The sequence below is a fragment of the Myotis daubentonii genome, chromosome 1 (assembly GCF_963259705.1).
Source record: "Myotis daubentonii chromosome 1, mMyoDau2.1, whole genome shotgun sequence".
In the NCBI taxonomy this organism is placed as follows: domain Eukaryota; kingdom Metazoa; phylum Chordata; class Mammalia; order Chiroptera; family Vespertilionidae; genus Myotis; species Myotis daubentonii.
Window position 1 is genome coordinate 183337718 of NC_081840.1, and position 20045 is coordinate 183357762.

General features: G+C 38.0%; 1 protein-coding gene across 1 annotated transcript in view; it reads right to left on the reverse strand.

Moving 5' to 3' along the window:
- Positions 1-15272, reverse strand: part of MRPL1 (mitochondrial ribosomal protein L1) — a 51537-nt gene extending 36265 nt beyond the window's left edge. Inside the window, exons 1-3 of the mRNA XM_059667764.1 lie at positions 15049-15272; positions 13717-13834; positions 1269-1527 (exon numbers count right to left, since the gene is read on the reverse strand). Of these exons, the coding sequence (XP_059523747.1) occupies positions 1269-1527; positions 13717-13834; positions 15049-15088 (417 nt within the window). The 5' untranslated portion in view covers positions 15089-15272. The remainder of the gene's footprint in view (positions 1-1268; positions 1528-13716; positions 13835-15048) is intronic.
- Positions 15273-20045: the final 4773 nt, after the last annotated feature.

Genomic DNA, 20045 nt, shown 5'->3' on the forward strand with positions numbered 1-20045 from the left:
GATTAAGAAAATGTCTTAGGAAGACAACAGTATCCTTTCAATGTGTCTAGTTCACAAGTGGCTTCCATTTATGAAACATATTAACAGTTGACTGAGAAAGTGATCATCTTGGACACCACAACATTTTTAAAATAAACAAACTAACAGTAACACTGTGATATAAAATAAAATTATAACATGGCTAGTATAAACTGTTTCTAATCCTAACCCTACCCCACTCTCTGGCCTTGAGCAAGTTACTTTACTTTTCATGTCTTGGCCTCTTCTTCTGAAATTATTAAAGGATTAAATGAGAAAATGCATGCAAAGCATTAGTGCGGTGGTTGGTACATAAAACTTTCCAGTAAATATTGATTGTTATTATTGAACACCTACCAAGTCCTTACATGCATGACCACATTCAATTTTTGCTATAACCAGATGAACTAAGCTTTTTATCTCCCCTTTTAAAGAGATGAAAAAACTGAGATTTGAAGAGGTAAAACCAGAAACTCAAGTTCAAAGAGTTAATAAGTGGTGACAACAGGATGCTGGCCAGTACTGTAATCTGACTCTATCCTGCCTCCTCTTACATGTTCAATCATTATTGTTAATATTGAGGTTGTTCAATTGTATTTATAAACTTATACCTTCTAGTTTGACCAAAAAAGACCCTGAGAATAAAAATTTAAATATCAGTTCCAAGAAAATTAGATTTCTTCAGTGAGAAGCTTACAAAATTTAGAGCTATAATGGACATCAATTCTAATCAAGTGTTTTTCCTACTTTTAGAGTTTTATAAACAAACGTCTTCCACGGAACTGCAGTATACAAACAGATAAAGCAGAGACATTCTAATTGAAGCAAGGGTGGGGTTTGGCACCCCACTCATGCAAACTTAGTCCCAATCCAGGACACTAAGGAAATATCTGAAGGCTAATGATCTAATCCAAACTCTCATTTACAGAGAAGGAGCAGGACACACAGGCAGCTTAAGTAATTTTTCAAAGTTATAGTAATACCTCAATTAATTTTAATATTTTTGTTGAAATTTATACCAATGATTTTCTGCTGAATAGGAGATGTATGTTCAATAATTATGAGAGTTTGCTTAACATTCTATTTTATATTTGGAAGTTAAAAAACAAACATACATATTTTTCATTCTAAAGCACAGAAAGACCATAAGTTTTTCGAAAAATTATTATAAAAGGCAAGAATTAAAACATTAAGAAATGTCAATTCATACAATTACTGTTCACAAATAAATTTATTTTGAGTCTATATACCTTCTTCCCCAGTGCCACATCCAGTGTCAAATCAAGATAAACACCTTGCTTTGGATATGTAAAGTCCAGAATTTGAAATTTCTTAAGTAAATGAATAGCTTTCTCCACCTCATAGATCTGTCTTGGATATAAGCGTTTTAAGTAAACATCATCCTCAGGTTCATCTTCCATAAAGGGGATTGACTTTATTTTTTCTATGTCATCTTGTTTTTCATTTGATGCTTTTTCTTTGGTACCTTTTTTTGTTTTCTTTTCAGGCCTCGAAAAAAGATAAATTCATGATCAGTTATCTCAATATGTATTCCAAGAGACTGAAAAAAGAAAAAAAAGCCCATGTGTATAAGACAAAAAAAAAAATAACAAAATATAAAGTTTACTTTGATTCGAAAGCATAGACTGCTTTACAGTTTTTCTAGTTCAACAAATATTAAGTGAATTTTTGTACTGTTTGCAGTTGATACAAAGTCAAATAAGGCATTGATGCTGCTCTCCAGAAACTTAGAGGAACAGAGGAATAAACATGCAAACAGACAACGTCAATATCATATGTAAAGTACTACAAGTGTTATTTGAGCAATAGTGAATGAACATTTAATCCAGCTTAAGAGGCTAGGAAAGGGATCTGGAAGAGATGATCCCAAAGTCAATTCTTAAAGAATAAAGAATTTCCCAGGTATATACCTAAGAGAAATGAAAATTCATGACCACACAAAAACTTGTACACAAATATTCATAACAGCATTACTCATTATCGTCAAAAAGTAAAAACAAAATGGATGTTCACCATATCACAAATGGATACATGTTATATACATACAATGGTATATTAATCAGCAATGAAAATACTGATATCTGCTGCAATATGTATAAACCTTAAAAACATTATGTAAATGAAGATGACAGTCACAAAACCCCTAATACTGTATGATTCCACTTACATGAAATATCAAGAATGGGCAAATCTATAGAGATGAAAGTGGATTTAGTGATTGTCTAAGGCTTGGGGGAGAGGATTAGGGAAATGAGGAGTGACTGCTAATGAACATGGGTTTTTTTGGGAAGGTAATGAAAATGTTCTAAAATTACAGTGATGCACAACTCTATTAATATACTACAAACCACTGAAATGTACACTTTAAATGGATAAACGTCATAATATGTTAGTTATATCTCAATAAAGCTATTACTTAAAAAAAAATAGCCAAAGAAACAACATAATAAACACGTTGAGGCGTGAAATAGAATGGTAGAGAAAGTTCGACTTGACTAGAACAAGGGCTGGCAACCTTTTTCTGTAAAGGATGAGATAGCAAGTATTTTATGGTCTCTTGTTTCAATGACTCAACTTTGCCATTATAATATGAAAGCAGCCATATACAAAAATGAATGAACATAGTTGTATTCCAATAAAACTTTATTTATGAACACTTGTTTAGATTTCATAATTTTCATGTGTCACAAAAATGTTACCTTTTTAAATGACAGTTCTTTTTATTTTATCCAGTCATTTGAAAACGTAAAATCATTCTTAGCTTATGAACCATACAAACACAGATTGTGGACTAGATTTTTTGACCCACTGGCCTTATTTTGTTGACTCTTGAACTGAAGAATAAACCAAAGACAGAAAACAGCATAAGATAAAGTTGGTGACTCTCATCCCAGAGGGCATCCTCTTCTAGAGGCAATGTATTGCAAGCAGAGCATTCCAGCTGCAATACAAAGAATGGATTCAAAGGAAACTAGAGTAGGGACAAGTAAGAGACTATTCCCTTCCTTTCTTCTCAAGGAGATATGACAGTCTGAACCAGAACAGTGAGGGTAATAGGTGAGAGTTTAGATTCTAAACTTTAGAAAGATATTTACAAGGTAGATACTGAATATAGGAAAAGGGGAAAGAGAAGATTCTAAAATACTTCTTAGGTTTCTGGCTTAGATGACTAGGCATAGGGTAGTATCATTAAGTAAGACCAGAAATAAAGTAAAACGGGAAGGTAGTACAGAGGTCAGTGTGGGATTAATTACATCATTGGCCCCAATTCTTTATCCCCTGTTAACCAAAAAATAAAAGGCCAGAGTGAGAGAGAGGCAGCAAGCATTTATTTGAGATACAAAATAATAGTGATTCTGGAAAAACTGACCCAGGCAGAAACTCAAATAGTCAAAACTATATTATCTGCTTTCTTGTTATCTTTGCAAACATTGTTTGGGATATAAGATTGCTTTAGGCCCAGTCTAAAGGTTATTTTGCCCAGTTTTAACATTCCAAAGGTCTGAGGAGTAGACCTGCAAGGCAAGTTCCTCTGGGATGGCAGCTCCAACTCTACTTTAAAGTGGCTCTGTTTATATTATTTTTTACACCCCTTTATCCATTCAAGTTCCTTTGCTGAATTCCTCCCATTTAGAAAGATAAAAGTATCTTTCCCAGCACCTTGATTTGGCCATGTGACCAGTTTGGCCAATAGAATAAGCAAAAGTGACAGTTTCTCTGCTCTAAGCTCAGGTTACAAGAGGCTTCATGAGTTTCCACTTACATGTTTGTATTTCTGCCATTTTCATAAGAACATGCCTGGGCTAACCCAAAGGTGGGAAGGTGAGACGTGAAACACAGCTGCCCCCAGAGAGCCCCAGGCTAGGTTAGACAATTCTCACCTGACCTGCCTACTCACCGATGCACAGCTTGCCCAGCCAAGGTCATCAGAGACACCCATCCAAACCTAGCTTACATCAGCTGACCCACAGGTATGTGGGCAATGACAAATAATTGTGGGGTGGTTTGTTATATAGCAAAAGCTAACAAGGTGCTTACAAAATAGCTAAGAAAATATGTTCAACAAGTAATTGTAGTTAAGAGTTTGAAGCTCAGAAGAAAAGAGAGAACTAGAGGTGATATATTTTCTCAGCATTAGGTCAAATCACACCTATAATCTTTTACCCATAAGCACTTTAAATCAGTGAAATAATATTCTATAAAGATGTTTGGGTTCTGTGGTAGGCAGAATAATGGCTTCCCACAGATATCCATCTCTACATGGCAAAAAGGACTTTGCAGATGTGATTAAGGTTAAAGATCTGCAAATGGGAGAGTATCCTGAATTACCCAAGTGGGCCCAAACTAATCATACCGAATCCTTACAAAGCAGAGAAACTTTCCCCTTTTCCCACCTGCATCTGACCAAGATGGTAAGAGATAAGAGAAATTCAAGCATGAAAACAGAATCAATTTGCCATTCCTGCCTTTGAAGGTGGAGAACTTGGGGTAAGGAGCCAAGGAATGCAGGTGGCCTCTCAAAGCTGGGAATGGAAAGGAAGCAAATTCTTCCATAGAGCCTCTAGAACAGTGGTTCTCAACCTTCCTAATGCCGCGACCCTTTAATACAGTTCCTCATGTTGTGGTGACCCCCAACCATAAAATTATTTTCGTTGCTACTTCATAACTGTAATTTTGCTACTGTTATGAATCGTAATGTAAATATCTGATATGCAGGATGTATTTAGGCGACCCCTGTGAAAGGGTCATTCGACCCCCAAAGGAGTCGCGACCCACAGGTTGAGAACCGCTGCTCTAGAACGAAATGAAGCCCTGTTAACACCCTGATCTTAGCCCAGTGAAATCCATGTTAGGCTTCTGACCTACAAGATGCAAGATAATAAGCTTGTGTTGTTTTAAGCCACAATATATGAGGTAATTTGTTATAGCAGCAACAGAAAATTAATACAAAGTTCTATAAAATTTATGTGAAAGAAGTAGATGACAGTAAAACAACTTTTTAAAAAGTACCTCAAAAACGATTCCAAAGTTAATTCCATTCTCACTTTTAGACTCAATGAAACCTCATTACCACAACTAATATAATATGCTCTCAGCTAATGAGCAATTTAACAGAATGGGAGATAATGCCAATGCTCACTGTCTAAGTCAGTGGTTCTCAACCTTGGCTGCACATTAGAATCACCTGGCAATCTTTTTAAAATCCTGATTTCTGGGCTTCATCCTCCGGAAATTCTGTTTCTTTGTTACTAATGTTGTGGCCCCACCCCATAACAAAGAAACAGAATTTCTGGAGGGTGAGGCCCAGAAATCAGGATTTTAAAGATCCCCAGGTGATTCTAATGTGCAGCCAAGGTTGAGAACCACTGCTCTAAGTCTAAGCAGGAGCCCAAGTGGATGGAGGTGACATGCCTCAGCTACCTGGGAAGTACTCCACAAAATCCGGAAACCTTCCAAACTGGAGAAATCATATTTTTATTTTATATTTAGTAAAAGAGCAGTGAAGCCAATAGAAGAAGAAGCCTAGAGAACCTGTTTTTGTAATAAACTCTCTACCTAAAATAAACTAAATGAGTAAGAGTCCTAGCTGTAAGGAGAAAATAAACAAATGGCACTACATCAAAATAAAAAGCTTCTGCACAGCAAAAGAAACCATCAATAAAACAAGAAAGCCCACTACATGGGAGAACATATGTGCCAAAGTTATATCCGATAAAGGTTTAATTTCCAAAATTTATAGGGAACTCATACAATTTAACAAAAGGAAGATAAACAAACCAATCAAAAAATGGGCAAAGGACCTAAATAGACCCCTTAGGAAACAGGACATACAGAAAGCCAAGAGACATGAAAACATGCTCAAAGTCACTAGTCATCTGAGAGATGCAAATCAAAACGACAATGAGGTACCCTCTCACACCATAGTCAGAATAGCTATCATCAACAAATCAAGAAATGACAAGTGCTGGTGAAGATGCAGAGAAAAAGGAACCCTCTTGCGCTGCTGGTAGGAATGCAGACTTGGTGCAGCCACTGTGGAGAACAGTATGGAGTTTCCTCAAAAAATTAAAAATGGATCTCCCATTCAATCCAGTAATCCTACTTCTAGGAATATATCCCAAGAAACTAGAAACACCAATTAGAAAGGATATATGCACCCCTATGTTCATAGCAGCACAATTTACAATAGCTAAGATTTGGAAACAGGCTAAGTGCCCATCAGCAAATTAAAAAACTGTGGTAGCACTAACGGGTTTGTCTCAGTGGATAGAGTGTCGGCCTGCGGACTGAGGGGTTCCAGGTTCGATTCCAGTCAAGGGCATGTACCTTGGTTGTGGGCACAACCCCAGTAGTGGGTGTGCAGGAGGCAGCTAATCGATGTTTCTCATCGATGTTTCTAACTATCCCTCTCCCTTCCTCTCTGTAGAAAATCAATCAAATATATTTTTTTTAAAAATGTGGTACATCTACACAATGGAATACTAAGCTGCTGTAAAAAAAAGAAGGAACTCTTACCATTTGCAACAGCATGGATGGCACTAGAGACCATTATGCTAAGCAAAATACGCCAGTTGGAGAAAGATAAACATCACATGATCTCACTCATATGTGGAATATAATGAACAACATAAACTGATGAACTAAAATAGATCCAGAGACACAGAAGCATCGAACAAACCATCCAATCTCAGGTGGAAGGGGAAGGGGAAGGAGAGATCAACCAAATGATTTGTATGATGCATATAAGCATAACCCATGGACACAGTCAGTAAGGGGGGTGAGGGCATGTGTGGGGTGGGGTGGGGGTGGGAATGAGTTGGGAGAGGTCAATGGGGGGAAAGGATTCATATATAATACTTTAAACAATAAAGAATTTTTTAAAAAAATGAGTCCTAGCTGTAACCTACAGGTTTACTTTACATAAATGCTGATTTCACCACTAAATTTTTATTCATGGCTGAACCTGTCCATTAATTTGCAATTAATATGAAATTCCCAGGGGCTGAAAAATATGATTTTTAAATTAACAAATATCTGCAAAACCTAGTGAAAGAAAAAAAGAAAGGAAGGAAGGAAGAAACTAAGAAACTGAGCTGGGTATACAACAATTTACTTATTTATGCTTTGAACCTTGTTTCACAAAATACATATTTGAGGTGATTCAGTGAATATATATTTTTTAAAATACTCATTGATTTTTTTTTTCGAGAAAGAGGGGAAGGGAGAAGGGGAGAAAGAGAAATGATGATGTGAGAGCAGAACATCAATCAGCTGTCTACTGTGCAACCCCTGTGCAACTGGGGATGGAGCCAACAACCAAGGCATGTGCCTTGACAGGGAATCGAACCAGCAACCTTTCAGTGCCCAACCAACTGAGCCAGTGAAAATATTTTTGTTACAAATGGAACACTGCTTTAGTGGGGGAAAAAAATTTTTTTTTAAAGAAAAGTATAAATCATTACAACACAGATTGAATAGGACTCTAAGGAAAGTATTTTCTTCCAAAAGAAAATCTGCAACTGAACAAAATCCATTAATAATATTTCATAGACCAACTGCCTATTTTCTATAACTCTCCAAAAAGTGTCTCTCTTTATTCATAAAAATCATGTCCAGAAGAACTTTTTTGTTCATGTTCATGTAATTATGTAAGGCCCTATCAGGAAAGCTTAAAAACTATAATTCTCAGAGCCTAAAAATAAATCATACTAGAAAGGCTTTTTTTGGAAAATGAGGGAGAAACACCTGGCAGTCTGAATCAAAGAGAACAGAATTTAGCTGCAGTTACCTGGGTAACTAAACCACATAGATTAAATGAGTAAAAGAGACTGTGCTCAGGTAATAACTTTCTGCCTGTCTCTCTGTCCCCTAATTCCAAAAACATGAAAGGAAAAATAATTCCATAGTTACACCCAAATAAAGAATTATAAGAAAAAAAAAATTAGTACTATAATAAAGCTCGCTTCAAGACCTTTGAAGATCTATGACTCCAGAGATTCAAGTTCCTTTTTAAAAAAATATATATTTTATTGATTTTTTTACAGAGAGAAAGGGAGAGGGATAGAGAGTTAGAAACATCAATGAGAGAGAAACATCGATCAGCTGCCTCCTGCACACCCCCTACTGAGGATGTGCCCAAAACCAAGGTACATGCCCTTGACCGGAATCGAACCCGGGACCCTTCAGTCCACAGGCCAACACTCTATTCACTGAGCCAAACCTGCTAGGGTTCTTTGAAGGAAAGAAACCTCTGACATTGAAGAATTGAAGGGTTGGGATGGGGGAGAGGGGAGGAAAGCATACAACTTCTGTCAAACTGAAGAGAAAATGCCTAGGGCATGTAACTATTAATGGAATGTAAATGTCTGGAATTTGTATTTCTCAGTGTACATCACATAAATAAACTCACTAACATTTCTGATGCTGGTTTATTCATTAAACTAAATGCAGACGTTCTGCTTCCACTTATAATGTAACAGCTGACAGAATAAAACCCAGTCATTAATAATACAAATAAATGAAAGTAAAAAAAAAAAAAAGAGCTGGAAAGAGCTTTAACAGTAAGAAAGAGTGAAAATAAAAATCACCACTTGTCTTGAATCCATCACAGAGCTGAGATCACAGGGCAAATGAGTAGCCTAAAACCCAAGGAGTCAATCCACACTCCCACCCTGCCCCCATGCATACCACCAGGGCAAGTTTCACCCCTAGCCAAGTATGGGAGAAAGGCAAGCAGGTAAGGAAAAGATATCAGCAAAAATTTTAGGGCGAGGGTGACAGTGTAAACCCCCTTGGAAGATGCAAACACAAGGGAAGTTCACACTCCCTTCGTAGGGCCTTTTCACAGACCTCCCCTGATACTCTTAGGAAATACTAGAGCAGGCCAAGAGACTAGAAATCCTCCCTGGAGGGTGCAGGCGAGGAGATCAGCCACTGCTGCCAGAAAAGCATGTAACCCTGAAACCCTCTAGGGCAGAGGTAAACATCCATTCTGTGTAGGAAAAAGAAAGAAAGAAGAAGTACTAAAACTTCTACCCTTGCGGGTAGGGAAGGAAACAGTCCTGCATGCAGTATCCTCTACCAGTAAAGATGGGGAAGGTCCCTGACATTCTCACACAGGATCTGTGGTAGATACACACCATGGGGACAAGGAACAAAAATATTAAGACCCATCCCCAAGGTCACACTGTGCCTACTTAAGATAAATGCTGGATCTGAAAAAACAGAGACTCCCTCACATACCTATCCCCAGCCTAACAAGCACTGAGCAATAAGCAACAGCAGTCTACTACTAGGGGGGGGCAAGAGTATGGAGACACCCCCCCCAAAAAAACCCGCTCAGCCTATGCACTGTACTCTCTACTCTCCCCCAAAAACTGCAAGACAGAAAACCGATCAGGACCTAGAACACTGAAGAGAAACCTTCCACAGCCCAGCCCCCACTCAAAACACAAAGTGACAGTACAGAAATATGAAGCCAATGGTAACCATAGCAACAATAAAACCAAAACCTAGATCAACTGACTGGATTGATTCAAGGCTATGACAGAAGGGGCATGCACATTTCCAGGCATAAACACCACATACTTCAGTCTCGACTGTTCTACACAAAATGTCTGGCAGTGCACAAAAATTTTTGAAATATTTGAAGAAAAATAACCTCAGAAGAGGAAAAGAACCAGAGTCAGAGATGATACAGTGGCCTTTTTTTTTTCTTTTTTTTTTTTTTTTTTACCAGAATCTGCCACTGGCAAACCATGGTTTATATTCATGGAGGAGCGGGGAGGTTCAGAATGATAAGAGATAAGAGAAAAAAAGCAAGCCTCTCTGTCTCAGATCCTGATTTTAAAAAAAAAATAGCCGTGAAAAAAACTATTTTTAGTATATTATAAAGTCAGTATATTTAATTTAAAAATTAAAACCACAACTAAAATTATGAATACTATGATCCCCTTCAAGCTACTGAATAACTCATTGTCAGGCATAAAAATATTGCTAATAATTTTTCATATTTTTAAGGATGCAAACTCCTTATACTATGTTTTTTAGGTTAGTGAAATTATTTTAAAAGCTGTACTAGAATACAAATTTAAAGAAAATGTAAAATGAAAAATTTCTCTAGGACAAAAAAAACATTTAAATATAAAATATTCTCAAAATAATTGCTATCCCTAATAAACAAATACTTTAAGAAAGCAGAAAAATGAACAACCCAATGGAAACATGGGCAAAATATATAAATTAGAAATACACTGAAGAAACACAAAGATTGATGATATCCAGGGTTGTTAGGAATATGGAAAACTGGACACTCTCACTCACTGCTGGTTAGGGATGTAAATTGGCACAACCAATATTCTCCAACTTCTCAACAAGAAAAGATAATCCAGTTACTATTCACACTCAAAGGAAGCCTCCTTTCTAGTTCTATTTCCACCATCTCTTTTTTTTTTTAATCTTTATTGTTGAAAGTATTACATATGTCCCCTTTTCCCCCATCAGCCCCCTCCAACCCCCCCATCTTTCTCTTTATCCTATATTCAATTCATATCAGACTGTATTACATCCATATCATTTACTTTCATGCCTCTTTATCACTGAAACACCATTCTCAAATCCCCCTGCAAAACTATCTTTCAAGAGCCAGCTCAAATACTTCTTGCACTACTCTCCTTCATCTGTGATCCCATAGCACTTGATCCATTCCTCTACCACAACAGTTAAAACATGTTAAAGCTATTGTGCAGATATTTGACAATTTATCATATACAGAGAGCTTCTGTTAATCAACAAAGAAAAAAAAAAAGGACATGAGCAGAAAATTCACAGTAAAAAATAAACTGCTCTTAAATATATGAAAGATATACAACCTCAATAATAAAAGAAATACAAATTAAAACCATGATGAAACCATTTATTACCTATCAAATTTGCAACAATGAAAATTTTGACTATACACTGTATGGGAAAATAGGCATTCTAATAATACTTGCTGGTAAGGACATAAACTGACAAGATCTCTATAAAGGCAAATTGCTATTACCTATCAAAATTATAAATGCACACATCTTTTTTTATATATCAAAGAGGAGAGGTTTTTTGTTCTTATTAAAATTGTTTGTTTTTTATATTTTATTGATTTCAGAGAGGAAGGGAGAGGGAGAGAGAGAGAGAAACATCAATAATGAGAATCATTGATCAGCTGCCTCCTGCACACAACCTGGACATGTGCCCTGACTGGAAATCGAACCGTGACCCTGGTTCATATGTCAACATTCAACGCAGGCCGGGACACACGTTTTTACTCAACAATTCTACTTCTCAGAATTTATACTATAAACATATTCATAATATTTTACAAGATCCATGTACATTACTAGTCATTGCAGGATCATTTGTAATAGCAAAAGATTGAAACAATAAATGTAGCAATAGGAAAATGGTTAAATTATGGTAAATTCACACAATATAACATACCCATGTTCACTGCAGCATTATTTCCAATAGCCAAAACATGGAAGCAACCTAAGTACCAATTGATGGATGGATAGACAAAGGAAATGTGGTATATACAAGGTAGGGCAAAAATAGGTTTACAGTTGCTCATATGGAAAATAAGACAAGAATAAACTCTGTGTTTCGTGTACTCAACTGTGGAATATTATTTAGCCACAAAATCCTGTCATTTGCAACATGGATGGATCTTGAAGATATTATGCTAAGTGAAGTAAGTCAGAGAAAGTTAAATACTATATGATCTCACTTATATGTTTAATAAGGGAAAAAAAGAGAGAATAGATTAGTGGTTGTCAGAGGCAGAAAAGTGAGGGGTAGGCAAAATGGTCAAAAGGTACAAACTTTACAATAAATAATGGGAATGTAATGTACAGCATGGTGACTGTAGTAAATAATACTGTACTGTATTTTTGAAAATTGAGGAGAGAAAAATCTTAAAAGTTCTCCTTACAAGAAAAAGAAGTTGTAACTCTATGTTAATAGGTGTTAACTAGCCTTATTGTGGTGAACACTTCACAATATATATAAGTATCAAATCATTATTCTGTATACTTGAAACTAATGTTATATGTCAATTATAACTCAATAAAAAAAGAATGACTAGACAGTTCTACCTGAAACAATCTCCAAGATATGTGGAGATATATCTGGAGATTGTTCAAAGTAAGCAAGAACAGAACAGCGTATATGGTTAGAAGTAAGCAAGAACAGAACAGCATATATGGTTAAAAGTAAGCAAGAACAGAACAGAGTATCTGGTGAAATAGAAACTACTAACAAGAATTCTGACACCAAATGCACAGGCTTTTTTCCCATACCATCTAATTCTCTGACATCAGGTAGGTGTCCTACAATTGAATACAATTCTGACGGTAGCTACCTGGTTTAGCATTAGATCCCACAAGTTACAGGCTCAGACTCACAAGACTGCCTTCACTGCAAATGCCAACGCAAGTCCAGGCCTCCAGTACTTCTGACCAACAAGCTAGAAATCAGGGTGTAGCACAATCCCCTCCTCAGGCTTCAAAATTTGTTAGAATGCCTCACAGAACTCAGAGAAACCCTTAAATATTTACCGGTTTCTTACATAATAAAGAATATGATAAAGGATACAGATGAACAGCTAGATAAGTCAGTATATAGGACAAGATCCAGAAGGGTCTGTCCCCATTGGGTTGGGAGCACTACACTCTGACACATAAATTGTGTGCACCAACTTAGAACCTCTCTGAACCCCATAGTTCAGAGATTTTTATGGAGGCTTCATCATGTAGGCATGATCAAATATGAACTCAATCTTAGTCTAGGCCAGGGGCGGGCAAACTTTTTGACTCGAGGGCCACAATGGGTTCTTAAACTGGACCGGAGGGCCGGAACAAAAGCATGGATGGAGTGTTTGTGTGAACTAATATAAATTCAAAGTAAACATCATTACATAAAAGGGTACGGTCTTTTTTTTTTTTAGTTTTATTCATTTCAAACAGGCCAATCCGGCCCACGGGCCGTAGTTTGCCCACGGCTGGTCTCCAACCTGTAGGATGGAGAGTGGGGCTGAAAGTTCTAAGCTTCTAACCATGTTTTGGTCTTTCTGGTGACCAGTCCCAATCCAGGAGCCCACGAAGAGTTGCTTTGTTAGTAAAAAAAGTGCTCCTATCACCCAGGAAATTACAAGGGTTTTAGAAGCTCCGTATCAGGAAATGGTTCAAAGACCTGATATAAGAACAAAAGATGCTCCTGGCATCCCTATAACTCAGGAGATTTACAAGGATTTTAGAAGCTCTGTGTCAGGAACTGGGCAGACTAATGTAAATATGTATTATGTCACAAAATCCTAGCCTCAACACTTACTAGCTCTGTGATGTTGCAGAAGTTACATAATCTATCAGTGCCTTGCTTTTTGTTTCTAAAAGAAAATAACAATAGCTTCCACATAAGGTTGCTGTGGGGATTAAACTCGTAATTGAATGTCAGTATTCAATAAATATTAAGTAGTGTTTTAAGTTATATATTTTATTCAGGACTATAAAGTCAAAAAAGCAGAGATGATAGACTTTTACAACTACATGTCCCTGTATCTGTTTATGGAACTGAGCATAATCTTTTTAATCAAAATTTTAGATGATAGCAAATGAAATAACTAAAAAAAAAAAAAATACTTACCTCCTAGCAGCAGCAGCAGCAGCAAAATGTCTATTAGGCACATGAACACATGCAGAACAAGGATAAAGAGGTGTCTGATAAGCCATCTTGGAAAGATTATGCCTTTGATGTATCAAGACTTGAAAGAAAAAAACACGTAAAATATTAATAAATGATAATTACATTCACAATTTTTATATTCTTAATCAGTGTTTTCCAGAACAAAAACATTCCATATCTTGTGATTCTCAACCATTCTTTAAAAGGTATAATAATGGACACTCCACTTCTTAAAACTAAAGCCAAGTAAACACAAAAAATTGAACAATTTTGTCTTCACTTATTTTAAACTTAACCCAGTTCAGGCTCAAAGTACGTTACAGAGTATGTATGTCTGTCCTGAATATATAAAATAATTTAAATTTTACTCGTTTTTAAAAATAGATAATACATTCACAGAGTTGCTGAAAGTACTTCTGAAAGATACGAAAAAAGTGAAGGAACTGCCTCACCAGAGATCAAGACTGGTTATAAAGCTATGGTAATTAAGACTGTGGTATTGGCACAGGCATAGAAAGACAAAGTAATAAGACCATAAACAGCCCAGCAAGAGATTCGTGCACATACGGATGTCTGAAATATGTAAAATGGGGTGATGCTAGCTGATGCGTCCACCTAAAGACCTATCTTAATTAAATAACTATACACATCACTGTGCTTCGAAAACACAAGACAGAACAAAAATTAAAGAGCAATGTGCCAAAAAAGGGCGGTCACCTAACTGGACCTTCTGAAATGCGGAGGCAGAGTTGCTACCAAGAAGGATGCCTGAGTTAGCCACCAAAGGACAACTGCTGATCCAAATTAGGCAACGTCTTCGGAAGTGTAAGAACTGAAATCCCCTGCAACTAGGAGTGCCCTGAACGCACCAACAAGCACTTTGTAAACGTTCAAGTTTACAGTTGTGAGCCACACACATTCCTTTACACAGCCTTTTCCTTATCAGAACTCACTTCGCCTAGCTAGCCAACTCCTGTCTCTCCCTGCACCCCCCCCGTCTCGGAGACAGAACCCCGTCCTTGCCTCGGCCGCTGCGAGTGGCCGGAGGGGTGTCGATGTACGTCCTCCTCCCATTCCCCTCCTAGGGTGGACGGCTCCAAAGGGGGTGAGGCCGCAGAGAAGGTCGCTTTTCCATAGCAAGGACCCTCGAGAACTTTGAGCCCAAAACGAGCAGGAGGCTTTCCCAGCCCCCAGCGCAGGCCCGTGCGTAGGAGTCTGGCTTGCACTCTGTACAAGAGGAGACTCCGCGCCACCGGTCTTTTCCCCCCGGAGCCCACACGCGCCAGGCTTTACCTCTACTGAGGCACCTGACGGCCGCCGCCATGTTGACCATTCCGGATTGTGCTGATGAAATTGGTCCTACGCTTCCACGTGGAAGAAATTTTGAAAGGGTTCCCTTCCGGAGTTGGCGGAGGGGGAAGAGATTAGGAGGAGCAAGAAAGGGGCAGGAACCAAAATCGGCTTTGGTGCCGAGTGGGTAGGGCGCTGGACGGCGTGCCCCGTGGCGGTGTTCCCCCCTCAGCCCTCCGTGCTGCCCGGGACTCCGCGTTTCAAGGTTCCGGTAGGAGAGCGTAAACGTTTTGCAGGAAATCTGTTCTTTCCTGCAGAACACGGTCCTGCTGGCGGTGTCCTAACCATTTTAATTTTTGATTCTGCAAGTGTACTCGGGACGATCGTTTTAATAGATGGTGAGAGTACCCAGGAGAAGCATGAAAAATAGAAAATCTGGAGAATCTCACCAGCTTCCACCGCCACGTTTCCAGTCTTGTAAAGACTTTAAAAATTCTCTAGGCTTGCCACTACACCCAAGGCGGGTGCCCCAATCACTAACAAACCTTTTAACTCAGCGCAAGATCAGAGGGGGTTTAAGGTCATATTTATCAGCTCTACATGTTGTCCCTGCTGGCTAACTATGGCATTAGGGTCAACTGAAGAACAAGACTTAACAAATTTATATAACACTATTATTTTTAATATGGCAGATGTAAGACCTACGCACAGGTTATTCTGACTGGGGAGGAAAAAAATGAACCAGTATTCTTCCCATTACATTACAGCTGACGGTGTGATTTATCTAAAGCAAATCTGGTCACAGATTGTGTCACTTCCCAGTTTAAATAAAACCCTCCAGGGACTACCTCGGAAGCTGCTTCTGCCTCCACCTACCTCCCCAGCCTCAATCTTCCTGCCAACACCCTCCCCGCTCCCACACCCAGGGTTTCTCATCACCCCGCTGCTCATTCTGCCCCCTCTGTTTGGAATATCTTGTACCACATCACCCAGGTAACTTTTTTTTTTAAGATTTCAGCTCAGACTTTAATCACTGATGAAGCCTCCCTTCTCTCTTCCCAGGCTGAGTTATGACCATCTCTTCATGACTCTGTACAGTACCCAGGGCTTATATCTGGTTTTGTTTGTTTTTAAAGAGTTTTATTGATATTTAATTTACATACCAAACAATCCACCCATCTAAATTGTACGACTCAAACATTCACAGAGTTGTGCAACTATTCCCACAATATTTCTGTTTTCCCCATCAATCTGAGCTCAGTATGGGCAGAAATCATGTCTTGTTTATTTTTTTAACCTCTGTTTAAAAATGAATTTTATTTGTGAACAAATGCCAGGATGGGAGCAAATTTACCAAATCCATTCAGACAAAACGAACACCCAGATTAGAGGTGCTGGTCCTTAGACTCGACACCCCTCCCTTTCCGTAGCCAGAGTCAGTTGGTCCCCATCTGTGTACTTCTTTATGTCTCCTTTCAAAACAAGAGAATTTAAATATTCAATGTGGAACTCATGTAGTGTGCTTGTAAGCCCTATTAAAACAATGTCCTATAGTGGTGCAGCTTCTTTGCCTAAGTGCTCACTTTGAGCACTAGAATTTGATGACTTCAGTCAGTGGGATTCAGAGTCCAGTTATCTATATATAACAACACAGAAAAAGGTTATTTAGTTTGAAACTTATAATAACTACAGAAATCCACACTGAGAAATGGGGAACTCCAAGACTAAATGTTTAATACATATAAAGTTCTCATTGAAGAGAGGCAGTAGAACATTCTGATTAAGCAGTGGTGTTCTGAAGCTAAATTTCCTAGGTTTTGAATCCCAGTATCGCCACTTACTAGCCATATGACCCAGGGCAACTTACTATATCTCTCTGAGCTCAGATTCCTCATCTGGGACTAATAATGAGATAATTTAGTAAGGTACTTACTACAGTACCTGACACAGAATAAACACTCATTTAATGTTAAGTGTTGTCATTAGTAAGGAACCAGTGAGAGCTCTTAACCAGAGAGGCAAAATGAATATGCTGTTCTAATATCCCTTCTTCCAGTATCTGCTTATTTCTTAATATACCTGTGCTTATCCCTTATCCCCACATGTGCTAGAATATCACTTTCTTTATATCAGAACTTTTATTCGTATTTGAAGAAAATCTTTAGACTGTGTTTATGCACTTCCTCAAAGTTCACTTTAAAACAACTTTTTCCAGTTGATTTCTAGAAAGGCTTATACCTCTAGGAGTCTTGGCAACATGCCAGCTGCCTGCCTGCTTGGCTAAGCAAAGCTTTTAAATATTTGCTTAGCCCTGTGATTCTCCTGATCTGTGTTTTCTGCCTCCCTCAACCATCTTCCAGTTGAGCTGAAGACTTCATTGCAAGAAGAGTCACTTCTCATTTGGGGTTCAAATTGAAAATGGGTCTTATTGGACCAAAAAAAAAAGGAACTCCATGATACTTCCTACTTCCGTGTGTGCATCAGAATTACCCAGAAGACTTGTTAAAATTCAGATTGCCAGGCTCCACCGCACTGAGCTTCTGATCCATAGGCCTAAGGTGGGCCTGTGAATTTGCATGTATAATAAGTATTCAGGTGATGCTGATGTACTGGTCCAGTACCACTCCCTCTGTAATACTATGAAACATTTGCATCCTACCTGCCATTAACTTGGGGAGGAGTTGTTGTTTTGTTTAATAATTTAATGCTCCATATAATATAGGCAATAAAAACATGAATTTCCCCACATGGTGTCTTTAGGACCAGAATCTACCCACTCTTATCTTCTCCTCCTCTATATAGAAATTGCTACTGCACACCTGATTTCAGCTCCTAAACTAGCCAGCTGTCAGCTGGGAAAATTTCCAGTGTTTGCCTATCTGCATTTTAAATATTACCAACTCCTAGATTCCCTTCCTTCCTTGGGCTTACTTCAGACTCAGATTATATTTTCATAAATTTTCAAATTTAGTCATAAATTTGAAAATGTGGAAGGAATTGGAATCATTTTGTCTGTCTTCCATCCCCCATATATGGGTGCTTCTCTTCAAAAATCCCTAGGAGGCTAAATCCTAGATTGCCCAGTGGAATTGCTGGTAAGTGTTTAACAACTGTCTCCTGGTACAAAGGAAATGAATTTGTAACATTTGCCTATCTCCATGGTGTAAATGTTCACACAATAGCTGATTTCAAGCTACCAAACATGAAATCAACTAACTCACAAAATTTCTGACAACGTCACACTTGGTTCTCATGTGGCTATAGATCACTACTGGAAGTTTGCTGGTAAAAGCCTTTGGTAACTTTCAGAGAGACTAAATCAAATCAGTTCATCTTAGAGCTACACTTCTCAAACTGAACCATGAATGCAAATCACCTGGAAATCTTATTAAAATGTAGATTCTAAATTAGTAGGTCTGGGGTAAAGCCTTAGATTCTGATTTCTAACAGGCTCCTCAGGGGTGTTGATGGGTAGCAGGATCCTACAACGCATCCTAGAGCAAAATTCATATCTTTATTTTTAGTCCAAAACCAGAACTTTTTGAAAAGGTTCTCTCTTCCTATACAGAGAATAATTTAAGCGGATCTCCAAATTTCTAGGATAACCTCCATGACCTCCAACTTTCAGCAGCGATTACAGAAATATCAGTAGTTCCTGCCCAGCCCACATCTGCTTCTGGTAGAAACCTCCTTCTCCTACAGAAGTAAAATTCCCCAGGCCCAGCTGTTTGGATCAGTGGAAGCCATCCGATCCAAGGGAAGTCCATCCGTTCTGCAGCCAGTGATCTGGGCTCGAAAAGAAAAGCCGGGCCAACTATTCTCATGAAACTAAAATTGGGAAAATGAAAGACTAGAGAAAAAAGAAAAAGACAACATTTTCTTTGCTGTGGGAGGACTCGTGGTGTAAGGTCATGGAGTAGATTCAAGGCTAGAGAAGCCTTCAAAGGCAAGCTGAAATTAATTAACAAGCAGAAATGATGTCTGAGTAGAGTTACATGAAGCCAGTCAAGAACAGAATGGAGGGAGAATGCTGAGAACGGCAGACACCATGAAGAAGAAAGAGATCGACCAGCCGGCGTGGAAGATAGCAGATGCTGCTTCAGTTCCTGTTACAGTTTCCGTCAAGTCCGCTGTATCACTGTCCCTCTCCCTGCGTCTTGTGAGATCCTTATCTACCATATATTTTTCTACAATAACCCCTGGTTTCTTGAACTTAAGTGAATTATTATGTATATTAAACAAAAAAACTAATTTAAATCATGGAACTATAGTTTTTCTGGTCATAATGCATGAATTGGCAGCTCTCTGCCAGAATTAGTTGTAAATAAAGCCTTAATCATGGAATTTCACAGTTTGAAAAACTTTTGAAGGTCTATCTACCTGATGTATAACCCTCTGTATAATTCCCTGCTTGAATTGTTGGTGACAAACTCTCGTAAGGTAGTTCCTTCTAGTTTTGGACAACCCTAATTGTTAAAATTGTTCCATACAGTATTAAAGCTAGAATCATCTTCTCTACTAGTAATGTGGACCTAATTGAACCTTTTGGGTCAATTCCATTTTCACATGGCAAACTTCCTGCTAATGACAACAGCTATCATGCCTCTTGAGTCTTCTCACTTGGCTGAATATGTTCATGTCTTTACCCACGAATAGTTGCTGCCTTCCCTGGTGTGGCAATGAGACTTCACCTTCGTAGGAGCTTTACCAAGGATACAGTCTAGATTGCCTATATCTTTCTTAAAATATAAATTCCAAAACAAACAAACAAACAAAAACACTTTAGAAGAGAAAGGAATAGTTAATTTTTCCTGGGAAAATCAATGCAACTTAAAATTGCACTAACTCCTTTGGCAATTCTATAGCTTCCCTTAGTACTTTGATTCCCTTGCTTTTCTGCAATATTTCTTATTTATGATGAAAAGTATTCCAAACTTTAAAAGGTAAGAAGGTTCTTTTTGATAAATTTCTTGCTTTAAGATTTCTATATTCTAGAATAG